At 34.8% G+C, this 11,672-nt stretch overlaps 1 protein-coding gene across 16 annotated transcripts in view; it reads right to left on the bottom strand.

The window, feature by feature from the left end:
• Positions 1-11,672, bottom strand: part of FUBP1 (far upstream element binding protein 1) — a 37,021-nt gene that overhangs the window by 10,289 nt on the left and 15,060 nt on the right. For 4 of the 16 annotated variants that reach the window (XR_008237065.1, XR_008237072.1, XR_008237073.1 and 1 more), the window contains 4 exons: positions 11,320-11,394; positions 5,836-5,981; positions 4,214-4,311; positions 705-3,342 (listed from right to left, as the gene is read on the bottom strand). Coding sequence is in view for 6 of the 16 variants with exons in the window: in XM_052800471.1 (XP_052656431.1) it covers positions 3,331-3,342; positions 5,836-5,981; positions 11,320-11,394 (233 nt within the window). In the remaining 10 variants the exon portion in view is untranslated. Of the gene's footprint in view, positions 1-704; positions 3,343-4,213; positions 4,312-4,394; positions 5,467-5,835; positions 5,982-11,319; positions 11,395-11,672 lie in introns of those variants that run through there. The other 12 variants (XM_052800469.1, XM_052800473.1, XR_008237068.1 and 9 more) reach the window with 11 other exon arrangements.

Below are 11,672 nucleotides of genomic sequence, written 5' to 3'. Positions count from 1 at the left end.
GTACCAACACTCGCTTCTAAAACTTCTTTTTCATTGCTTAAATGATACAGGAACAGTTGGTGACAAAATATGAGCCTATCATAGCTAAGTTGGCAGGAAGCAAGCTTTGAGAAAAACAATTTCAGAAAGTGCCTAACTTCGCAATCTTTGTTCTCTCTTAATGCAATAAATTTATTGCTGCATTTAACATTGTCTTCTTAAGGCTACTGTACTATTTTTCTCTAAGACCTCTTGATATCAACACTAATGTCACTGTGCTAACACCATCTGAATTGTTCAGCTTAAGCTTCTGTAGGAGTAATTTTAGAAACAATAGTCACACTTTAAATTAAAGAACATGTGTATAAGCCTTAGCATAAAGACAAGGTAAGCCGCAGCAAATTAGATTTATGCAGCCATTTCAAAAAGTAATTTTCCTATGGTTGAATCTGTTGACTGCTCTTTGTACAGTTACCTCCTGGAAGTCACTCTTTTGCCTCAATAAAATATTTACAAATTCAGAAGCATCTTGAAAAAATGGTAATGAACTGCATGTTTTGAATGAATATTTATCCTAATAGCCATATAAATGTATTTTACTTAATTTCATGTGGGTGATGTTCATTCACAGAAGTACCAGTTGCTGCAATATCTTTCCTCTGAAGTTGTTATTGCAAACTAACGAAGGCAGGGATAGGAACATAAAAAAGAGACAAAAACATTGCTATTATTATCCATCAGTTTACATTTATTGAGAAAAACCATACAAAAACCATTATACAGTTAACGTGTACCCATATTACATACAATGTCAATGCAAGCTCAAAACCACATTTTTGTAAAGCATTCAATTTACCTCAAGTCCAAGCTGCATCTCCCTAAGACACTGTTCCCATCACAGTTGCCTTTTAAAGCCAATCTTCTTTTTACACACGGGTAGTTTCTGCAGAGAACACTTTTCTCAGGACGAAAAGGCATTTCACATGCACACAAGAGAAACACTTGTGCATACATAAGAGTTTTATAAGCTATTACTAGGGAAGAGGGAATCCTGTCAACTGTATGCTTTCTGAAAAGCCCAGTCCTCCCTTCCACCCCCCACTTCCAGAAAAAAAGCAAAATAAAAAGCTTTTAACATGCAATGGAAAACTTAAAAATTACTTTGGAAGAGAACAGGGGAGAAACAGTTTCTGTAATCCAATAAAATACCACTACTAAAAAGATGAAATATTTCAAGATAGGCTGTGCAAGTGAATAATGATCCTGTCTGCCTGGACAACTTAAAGAGATGACTTATGATCATGCTAGACTGAAGATTATCCACCTGACATTTTATTTCATGTCCTATTAAAGTATAGGCTGCAGAAAGTGATACGAAAATGCTTTTCCTACTTTGAACATTATGTTTTCTTTTTAAACTTTTTGTGCTCTTCACATTCTATTTAATTTGAGGGACTCTTAAGGCAGGGGTGGAGCAGGGGGAAGCAGGAAACATTTTAACACACCTTTTGGACAAGTTCATTACATTTCTAAGGAAGTCCAGTTATCTTTTTGGATCAGGATACCTCCAATAATCTATTTTCTGTTCTCCTAAGAACTATTGAGTTTTGAGACAGAGTTGAAAAATAAACACTATGCTTAGCACAAAAATAGCATGCCTGTAAGCCCAGCAGTGAGAAAGCTGGAAGTTAATACACCTCAAATGCTACACACAAGAACACCTCGTCTTCCACACACTAGCAACATTCCAATAAACTGGCTTTTTCTTCTCTATCTCCTTCCACTGGCTGAATTTACAATTTAAAGACTGTGCAAGATATTTTAGGAACAAGAGTTGAAAAAAAAAGTATCATGTAAAAGGAAGTGAACAAATGACTCACCCCAACACTAAATTCACAGTATCAAAATCCAAATGGTACCCACCTAACCTTTTCTCACGTCAAAAATTAAGTTACATATTAAACTACAGGAAATATTAAGTGGCTTGAGAAACTGAAGCACAACTATTAATTTAGTTCAAAAATTCAATATAGCTAAGCTTGGCTGTTTAGAAGAACAGAAGTTAAAATAGATGGTTTATATTATTAAATCACAGTTTAAAAAACTTAACAGATTATGGAACATTTATGGTCAAACAAATAATACTTTAAAGAATGAAAAGTGATCAAAACAAAAATTATACCCTACACCATTATGTATGGGATACATTTCAAATCTGTTATGTTTTTGCCAATTTTACCTTCTACATGGAGCCCTTCTATGGTCCATGCTCATCGGCTCACCAATGGCATACACTCAAAGGATTCCTCTTTACTGGTAGTAACTATCTCAGGACCTGATTCTATGAGCTATGATTTGGTGCTTGCAGCATCTTCAGCACTGTGTGTGAAAATGAAGGCAGTATTTTTTGAATATTTTTCTTTGATGTACAGATAAGCAGGACTTTTGAAAGAGGAGCAGCACATTTCAGAAACAGAATAATCAACAAAAAACCAAATAGATGCTGCTTTACTTTAAGCTAAAAAAAAAAACAAAAAACGAAAAACAAAACACAACAAAAACCAGAAACAAAAACCTGTACCAGACCATCTATAAGACATACAAACATTTTAAACTATCAAAATATACAGCAATTCAGTTAAAGTATCAAGAAACAGGATACGCTGACTGCTATATAGAAAAAATATTATTCGCTGTACTGTTAACATTTAATTGGTGCACATGCTTTTTCAGTTAAAACATACTAATCTGAAACTCCAGAATCTGTTTTCCTAACATGTCAAGTATGAATAAGCAAACTAAGTTATCTAAAAATTCCACTAACACACTGTAACTGTAAGACAAGTTATCAAGTTCAGTGATAACAACAAGAAGTCATATTCTTTATATTTAAGTCTTACGGGTTTGAGTGGGAATAGTGCCCTATTGTAAAAAACATTTGTGAAGGCTGTTGACGTTTCTAACCAAAGTAATTCCTGCATATTTTAAAGGTTTTGATTCTTTATTTGCAACAATTAGCTATTTGAGGAAAAATAACAAAAATTACGTATTCTGATCAAGTTTAATTACTGCAATCTACTCATCTTTTCTAAAAAATAATAAAAAATTAAAAAAAATAAAAAAAACATATTTACCTAGAAATATAAACAGTTGTTTAAAAACTTAAAAGACTTTCCACTGAAATGGAACCGTGAGTAACAATGCATTTGGGGAAGCAGCAGATTGCTTTTCAATACACAACCACAAAGATCTCACAGGGACAACATTAATGTACTGAAATATATTAGTTTATATACTTCCTTAGGTTGTGCTTACCTGTTGCTTTTTTGCAGCAGAACCTAAGGTGGAAGGTCAGGGAAGGCACTGTGAAGTATAAATAATTGCACTGTTTGCAATTAATAAAGATTTTATACCTTAAATGAATCAAAATCAACAGCCTCCATTTTGTGAATGATAAAGAATCCAGTGAATTTAATTTTGCTCAGTTTAGTACATAGTAAATGCACCATTCTATAAGGTTATCTATAAAATACCATGCAAAATATCTGAACTATTAAACTTCATACCCTACACTAAAGATAGCAAATACCGTCCTAGCCTTTAAGCTACCAAAATAATTCCTAATTTTAAAAGGGATAAAAAGAATTCCTTCTATTTCTACAGCACAATACATACATTGCTAATTACCTGAATAAACTACTTCAATTTTCAAGCCTTAACTTCTACTTCTCTGTGCAGCCACCCTAAAAAAATTTATTCTCAAAGCAACAATATGGCGTTCCAAAAGATAAAGCAAGTAACACAGAATTATTTAAAACATACCTACATCACTACATATCTGCAAACTATCTGAAGACAAAGACAACTTCTGTCTAACAAGTGGTTCCAAAGACTTCAATGTTACGATATGCATACTTTAAAACACTGAATGATACAGCTGTCTCAGGAGTACTAATAAAAAAAAAAAAAAAACTATTACTTAGATAAACAGAAACATGATTTTCTTTAGCTATTGCTAAACGTTTCAGGAATACTTACCCACAAAGCTCATATTATGTGTATGTATATATATACGCAAACCTATGTTTCTGAATTAAGAAGCAATTATGATTTCCTAAGATACCAGCACTGTATTCCAACATAATAGTCACACAAGTATGGCATTTTCATTATGTGGAACATTGACAAAAAGATACTGTTGCAGTTCATCAATTTGTCATTCTGATGTACTTACAGTGCAATGCTCCTTGAAGGAACAATCAAGGATGATACACAGCACAGTCCTCCTCACCCCTATAGAGCTAGTTCTATACTGGCTGGATCAAACCTGCACTTCAACAGACAATGGCAAGACAGACTGTATTGCATGTAGTCTAATATATGCAAAGAGCCAATAAATATGCAAAGAGCAAACATAGGATTTCAAGAGAATCAGATTTTTAGTATGAGCATTAGAGCAATAAGAAGTTTCAAGTATATATAAAAAAATAATCAATTGATTCAAATACTTGAGTATTTACAAAAACAGAAGTTATCTGCTCTGCAGGAAGTTCTCCACCACTCAAACAAAACAGCGTTTTAAGGACAGATGCAATTTTTTGTAACTACTATGCATACCACATTGACTTTTCTACACTGAATTTTGAAGTGGACTACTTTAAACTGAAGGCTTAAGCATTACACTTAAAATAAGTTTTGTAACTAGTCTGAAAAAATCCATAAAATAGTTATGCAGGAACAGTTTTGAAGTATTCAATTAAGAACAAAAGTTATCTGTTATAGCAGCTGCACAGGTCTGAAACAGTGGTCATGTATAAAAGGAAATTTCACTGTTAATGCAATGGAAGTATGCCAAAAGATCACCTTCTTAAACACATGCAGTTTTAATCAAATAGAAAGAAAATTAAGGTATCAAGATTACTGATGCTAGGCAGCAAAATACAATGAATGAAAGAGATCCTCCATCTACAACTATTCTGCAAGAGGGGAAAAACATGCTAACAACAAGTTTTTAAACTCAACAAGGTTTCATGGGGGGAAAAAAAATAGCTCATTTGTGTACAGGTACCTTCATTCATCGTTGCAAATCAATCCTATAATTCTTTATATACCCACATATCCAACTTACCGACACAGGAGGTTTCATATTATTTATTGTAAAGCACAAAACAGGCATTTTAAAAGTGATAAAGTATACATTGAAAAAGTACATTTATATCACAAAGCATTGACCACATAATTGCAAATACATTTGCTGGAATGTGTACATCTACACTAATACTAAAAACAAACCATTTTTCATTTCTACACAGAAATATTACCTCCTATCAGTAGTGATAGATATTTTGTACATTTTCAAAAACACTATTTTTTTAACCAAACAAAATTAAGATCTTCATCAAGGCGTCTGCATCCATACATTTAACAAAGGTTTTTTCCCCCACACAATGAAGCAAATACTGTATTGTCCACTTCTTATTATTGGCCCTGTGCAGAAGAGATACATAAGAGATACACAAAAAGTTAAAGAAAATCCTTTAAATCGAGCTAACTCAGGAGTGAAGCCTTTAAGAAAGAAAAATTGGTTAATGTAAATGGTGGTGGCTTCTTGCATGGTTTTCAAAACCCTGGGAGGAGAAAGTTTTTCTTTTTTTAAAAAAAACCATAATCACCAAACATATGGATAGATACAGAGCTCAAGTTATCAGGTAAACAAAGTAATCTATTAATTATTCTGATAGTTATTTCGCTAGAAAAAAAGATGCATACTCCAAAGGTAACAAAGCAGGAGACATGCAAAAAAATATCTACAACCACTGAAACAGTAGCCAGTCAAAAAACACTTAAACTTTATACCTGTGGTGCTGGAGGATGTTGTGGCATTCCCTGTGGACTTGTCTGAGCGTAATATGCTGCCTGTTGCCTGTAGTACTCAGCCCATGCTGCACTGTAATCTGGCTGACCACCTGGCGGAGCCCCAGCAGGGGCAGGAACTGCTTGACCTACAAGTAATTAAAATTATATAGCTTTGTTGCTGCAACAGAAATGAGAAGATTTCAAAATCTCACTGCCTAACAAGTATCACCTAGCTTCTTGCAATATTCCTCCAAGGCTTTTGAATAATCTTGTGGCTGCCTTTTTTTTTTTACCTAACCACTCATCCTATTATTTTAATGTAATGATTCCCATGTAAAGCAAAATTGAGGAACCGTAAGGACAGTTTTTTCTACCTCTTGAATCACATTTCAGAGCAAAAGTCTTTAAAGCCTGCTTACCTAAACTGACCTGAACAACCGGTAGCATTTAAATTAAAATACAGGTCAACAGGCAAGATTATATCTTTTGTAATCCACCTAGATGGACTTTATCTTATTGTACAGACTGCGTTAATTAGTTCACCAGATGCCAATTCATTCACTCCCCCAATTTTGGCCTCCTTGATGCAATTGCTAGGTTACTGCAGATTACATTTCTCAAGAAGAGCATTAATTTTTGTAAACATTTACTCCACCATGGAATATAGTCCCGAAACTTCTCCTTTCAACCTTTGCTTAAGGCCAGATAGTCTAGAAATAACAGCGTGTACACACATGCACACTCTCCCAGACTTACAGCTGAGAACTACTGGTACTTCCAACAAAATCAACTTGTAGCTTAAAAATTCTATAAAGGTGGTAGACTAATACACAAGGACTCTTTAGTGTATCAAAAAAAAAAAAAATTACAGCCAACTTTTTAGGACCTCAAGTCATGCTCTTCTTACAAGGAAGGTTTGTTGCAGACATCTTTACGTCCTTTTCCTCTTATTTCAGAAACATCAAACACAGTCATTACCACTATCACCTTCACAATTTTTTATCTGAAAGGTGCTTTTGCAGTTACCACTGCAGAGCATACCTGACCATAAGCAGAACAACACTCACTATCCTCTATTCATCATCTGTCCTCACAGTTGCATGCATCCAGACAGAAGGGTTTTGTATGGAGTGCTTCATTTTAAGTTTCTTTCATTTCCAAAACATGACATTTTTGTGATCTGCATTCTTAAAGGGTTATTTTTTCAAATCAAAGTTTTACACTCACCACCATTTCCCCAAGTTTTTTCTAGGATTAAAAAAAAAAAACCCCAAACCCAACCAAACCCAAACCACCACATCCAATCACACTACATCAAATAAATCCAAGCAAACTGCAAGCCTGCACCCTGCACAATTCCACGTACACCGAATCTTCTGTTCAGCTATCAAGAAAAAGGGGCAGCTTCCACAAGACAAGGGCTGAAAGTTTTCAATCCTACCTGAAACCACCTCACCTTTTACTTGTATACAAGACCACCGAGCAACCTTCTGGGGAACATGAATATCCAAGATTCTACTGAACTGTTTTCTAGGGTGTCAGATAGAAAGTTGGGTTTGTTTGTTTTTTTAAATACTTTTACACAGAAAATTCACATGAAGAATACTAGCTATCCACACTGCTCTTACATATATGTGTGTTCCCCAAATCCTCTCAAAAACATTGAGCGTGAGCAGAGAATCTGAACATTTGGCAAAGCACTATCCTGAACGTCTTCAAAATACAACCTTCCATTTTCCAACCCTCAATACAACTTACATAGTTTTTCCACTTACACTGTAGATACATTAAAAAACCCCTTTTCATCACTTTTTGGGTTATACAGTAAAGCAATTGTTTTCCTAGAAAATCTTACTTAAATTTCTTCATATCTTAAGAGCTGAAATCACATCTTACAATTTATAATTTACCAAAACTTACAATTTACACTTCTGATCAATTATTTTAACCAAAATGATCTTTAATATGGTTACAAATTATCCCAGGATACATTTTTTGCAAGTTTACTATTAATTTATGACATATCAATTCTACTTACAAATTATTTAGCTATGTCATAGCTGTCAGCACAGCTGAATGTCAAAGCTAAGGCATTTTTTGTGCATTATGACCCAAGAATCTTCTGACATTCAGCCAGCTATCCCAAGGCAGTGTTTAAATTCAAATAATAAATCAAATATAGGAAGTTTAACATCTACTAAAAGATGTCAAACTGGGCTTCTGTCCTGAAATAGGTTAGTAAAAATTCAAAGTATTTTGGCTGCATCATTCCCCTAAGTACTGCAAGTAATTCTGAACCTACACATGGAATTCAGCAGTTTAGTCAAAACTTCCTTTCAGTGTACAGAACTGCACTGAAACAGTACGTACTCATTAATATCCAGAATCAACCAGAACACTAACAAAGAAGATTGATAAACTACATACAAAGGAAATACAAGAAACGCAGAATACCTCCCCATTAAGGAAGGCTAAGAAAGAAAATGCCAGATGATTCTACAGTTCTTCCACTACTCAAATCATCAAGTGTGATTCTAATAAGAGAAAACTGTTCTTTGTCCTTTTTCCTGCTACTATGCTCAGGAATCATTACGGAACAGTTCCACTACTTTATTATGGAATCCCTCAACTATAAGTCAAGGCCACAATATATTAGAATGACTTTAAATGATAAATTTACAAACTCCTATGGTGACATACAGGTCATTACTAAAATATGACTTCACGTTGAGAGGGAACTGTTATCGTTGGGACATTTTTAGGGCCTAGTTATGCAAATCTTTATTTCAGCTCTTACAGGGAAAAATAAAAATACTATGTCTTCAAAAGCTGAACTAATGTCTTGTTAACTTGGTAACACTAAAGGGAAATTCAAAACAAATTTTCTGAATTTATGAAGTAGGTTACCAAGCAAATAGATGGTCTGGGTCACATATAAGGTGCACATACAGTAACCTACCAGTGCGCATGTGTATTTTCCTAGCTTTTCAGTCTTATTTTTAATTGTATTTGCTACTCAAGGTAATTATTCCCTGACCAAAACAAGAGTCTGAAAAAGGAGATGGACTTTGCCACTGTATTTGTGAGTTGGAAAACAGGTTATCTTCAAGTCACCGTTCTATACACTGAAAAAAATAGGAAAGTGTTCTCTGTGATTAGCCGAGTCATATCGCACCAGCAGGATGCCACTTTGGAAAACAGTATTATGGTTTTGATGGGAATATTCAGGAGTGCTTTAGATGAGGAAATCCAGAGCACCAATTGCAGTATCACATGCAACTTGTTCAGCACTTGTTCAGCTCAGTACTGTCACCCTCATAAGCTTGCCACATGGATTATCAAAGTAGTTTTCTTCAGCAGCAAAAATAGAACTGCTTGGGCTCAGCACATCCCAAGTTTCAGTTCAGTTCTCCAAAACAGATGTTTGTGTAATTATCTGTGCTATGAAAAATCTGAAAGGGTTGAAGAGTGAGTGACCTGTAATTACTACCTTCCCCCTTCTGCACAAGTTAATGGGGACAGAAGCATTACAGTACTGCAGGAAGCACAAACAGTAGTAGCTGTGTTTGAGAGCCAGGAGACCACATGAACCTGCTGATGGACAGCCTTCCTGTTCATCAGATCTTCTACTACTTCTTAACATTGCTGTTAAGGAGGTAGGGAAAAACACCTCCATTTAGCACTGAATCAACTCTAGGTGAATTCTCTGCCCTTCAATCTCACTTGGTCAGTTCTTCCTCTTTTCTAAGTGGACCTCAAGAGAAATGGTATCTTCCATATCAAGATTTTCAACATGCTGAAGAAGCAAAAAAGTTCTCATGATTTACAGAGTCAAGTTATACAGGTCCAGACATCAAGAGTTCTCCTTCAGGCAAAGAACTCAATTTGACGTAGAAAAAGAAACAAAGATCAGAACTGCCCTTCTGTTTTTCCTCTTACTTGATTGTTGTCTTAGGATTTTTTAATTTTGCATTTTAAGAGCAATTCTTTACATGTCCCAATGTCTATCTTTTTTGGGTTCACACTTCTCTTCGGACTTCCAGAAACTCTATCCCAACACCTTATAACTAGCCATTATTTAATTAAAAGAAATGTAAGACTAGCGCAACCCAGACTTTGCTTTCCAGAGATAGCAAATTAGAAAGATGGCAGAGCCCCTGCCAACAAATTACATTATTCTCAAAAAGGCAGTGGGAAAAAACCCACAACTTTGCATCGAAAAATGTGAGCTGAACTAACAGAGACAGTAATTTGAAAAAAAAAAGTAGTTAAATGAAAAGAAGAGGAAAAATGGAAGGCCCATCACATCTTAAAAATCACGTTTGGGAGTTCTGTTGCAATTTTCTTAGTCTGATACACAATTCTTGAAGTAAATAATCATTACACATTTTCTGTTTCATTTCATCACTTATGCTGTGCCAACATAAAGAAGAATAAAGGTAGTTATGTCTTGGCAAATTATTTGAGATCAACCTCGTAGAAGGTTGTTTGTAAGAGGAATTAAGCATCCTATTAATCTTAACTCCAAATGCTTTTTGATATTCCATGAGAAAATGGGGTGCAGTTGGAAGAGGGAAAAAACCAAACCCTCCCACCCAAACAGACAAACAATACAAACTAGATGCTGCTATATGTCTGGTCAAACAGAGATACCAGGGAAAGCACTGGCATTCATAAGCCCACTAGTCCTCAGTATACAAATCTGCATCAACTGCAATATCCATGGGAGGACACTGTGGACAAAACAAAGCTGCAAGACATTGCCACGATTTAAGAGATAACAGCACCTTCTGCCAATGCATCAAGACCATATATTTTTTCCTTATTCAGTAAGTGATGAAATCATCAACTTAACAAGCAAATACATTTCAGTTTCAAAAGTCAGCTCAAGCAAAATAGTTTTAAAAAGCTAGCAACAACATATAACCTGCAGTTTAAACACAGCTCTGAAGTGCTGCAAAGCAAATACTATTTAAAAAAGGGCATAATATACATGAAAGCTAGTCATGATGCCTTAATAACCTGGAAAACAGAAAGCAAGCTACAAGAAAAAAAAAATCTGTAATCTTAAGAGCATTAGGAAACAACTACCAAACAAGAGAAATAACGGCTTCATAAAGTAGATCAAAGTTAAACTCAGAAACTTATGAAATATACTTTAAAAATATACTTAAAAAAAATTCTCAGATTGAAATATTTAAAAGATGTTTCCCAATGATCAAATACAGACATCTCATTAGGTATGAAGTATTTTCACAAAGCTAATTAAAGCATTTACTTGTACTCATACTAGTTAACACAACACAAATCTTTAAGTCTGTTTTTCTGCAGGGTTCAGGGCCTCTAGCAGTACATGGTTCAGAAGACACATGGAGTGTGCATTGTTATTTTTGGGGGGTAAAAACCCCATCTCATGAAAAGAGATACGCAAGTCTCTGAAAACAATTCTAATATGCAACAACAGAAGAAAACATGCACACGTACCCATTTTTTTGTAGTACTCTTCCCACGCCTTGGTATAGTCAACCTGCCCTGCTGGTGCTGGATTTGGCTGATCTCCTGCATCACATTAAAAATAGGCAAAATAAAACTACTGGGTTTTGTTTCATACACAGAACAATTTACAAATAATCAGCTAAATTTTTCAGTAACAATCCCAAATAACATCACTGAAATCTGACACTATAAACCTATGTGGTACATGCTACTACAAATATAAACTAAAAAATTAGTAAAAGACACCACAAAGAAACAAAGAATTGTTTAAAGTGTTCAGCATGTTTTCAAGATTCAGGAGTTGCACACCACTCGGGAGTACAAAATACTACCCAAAATTT

The sequence above is a fragment of the Harpia harpyja genome, chromosome 11 (genome assembly GCF_026419915.1).
Source record: "Harpia harpyja isolate bHarHar1 chromosome 11, bHarHar1 primary haplotype, whole genome shotgun sequence".
Classification (NCBI taxonomy): domain Eukaryota; kingdom Metazoa; phylum Chordata; class Aves; order Accipitriformes; family Accipitridae; genus Harpia; species Harpia harpyja.
The sequence above is the reverse complement of the archived record's forward strand: the minus strand, read 5'-3'. Positions and strand labels throughout refer to the sequence as shown.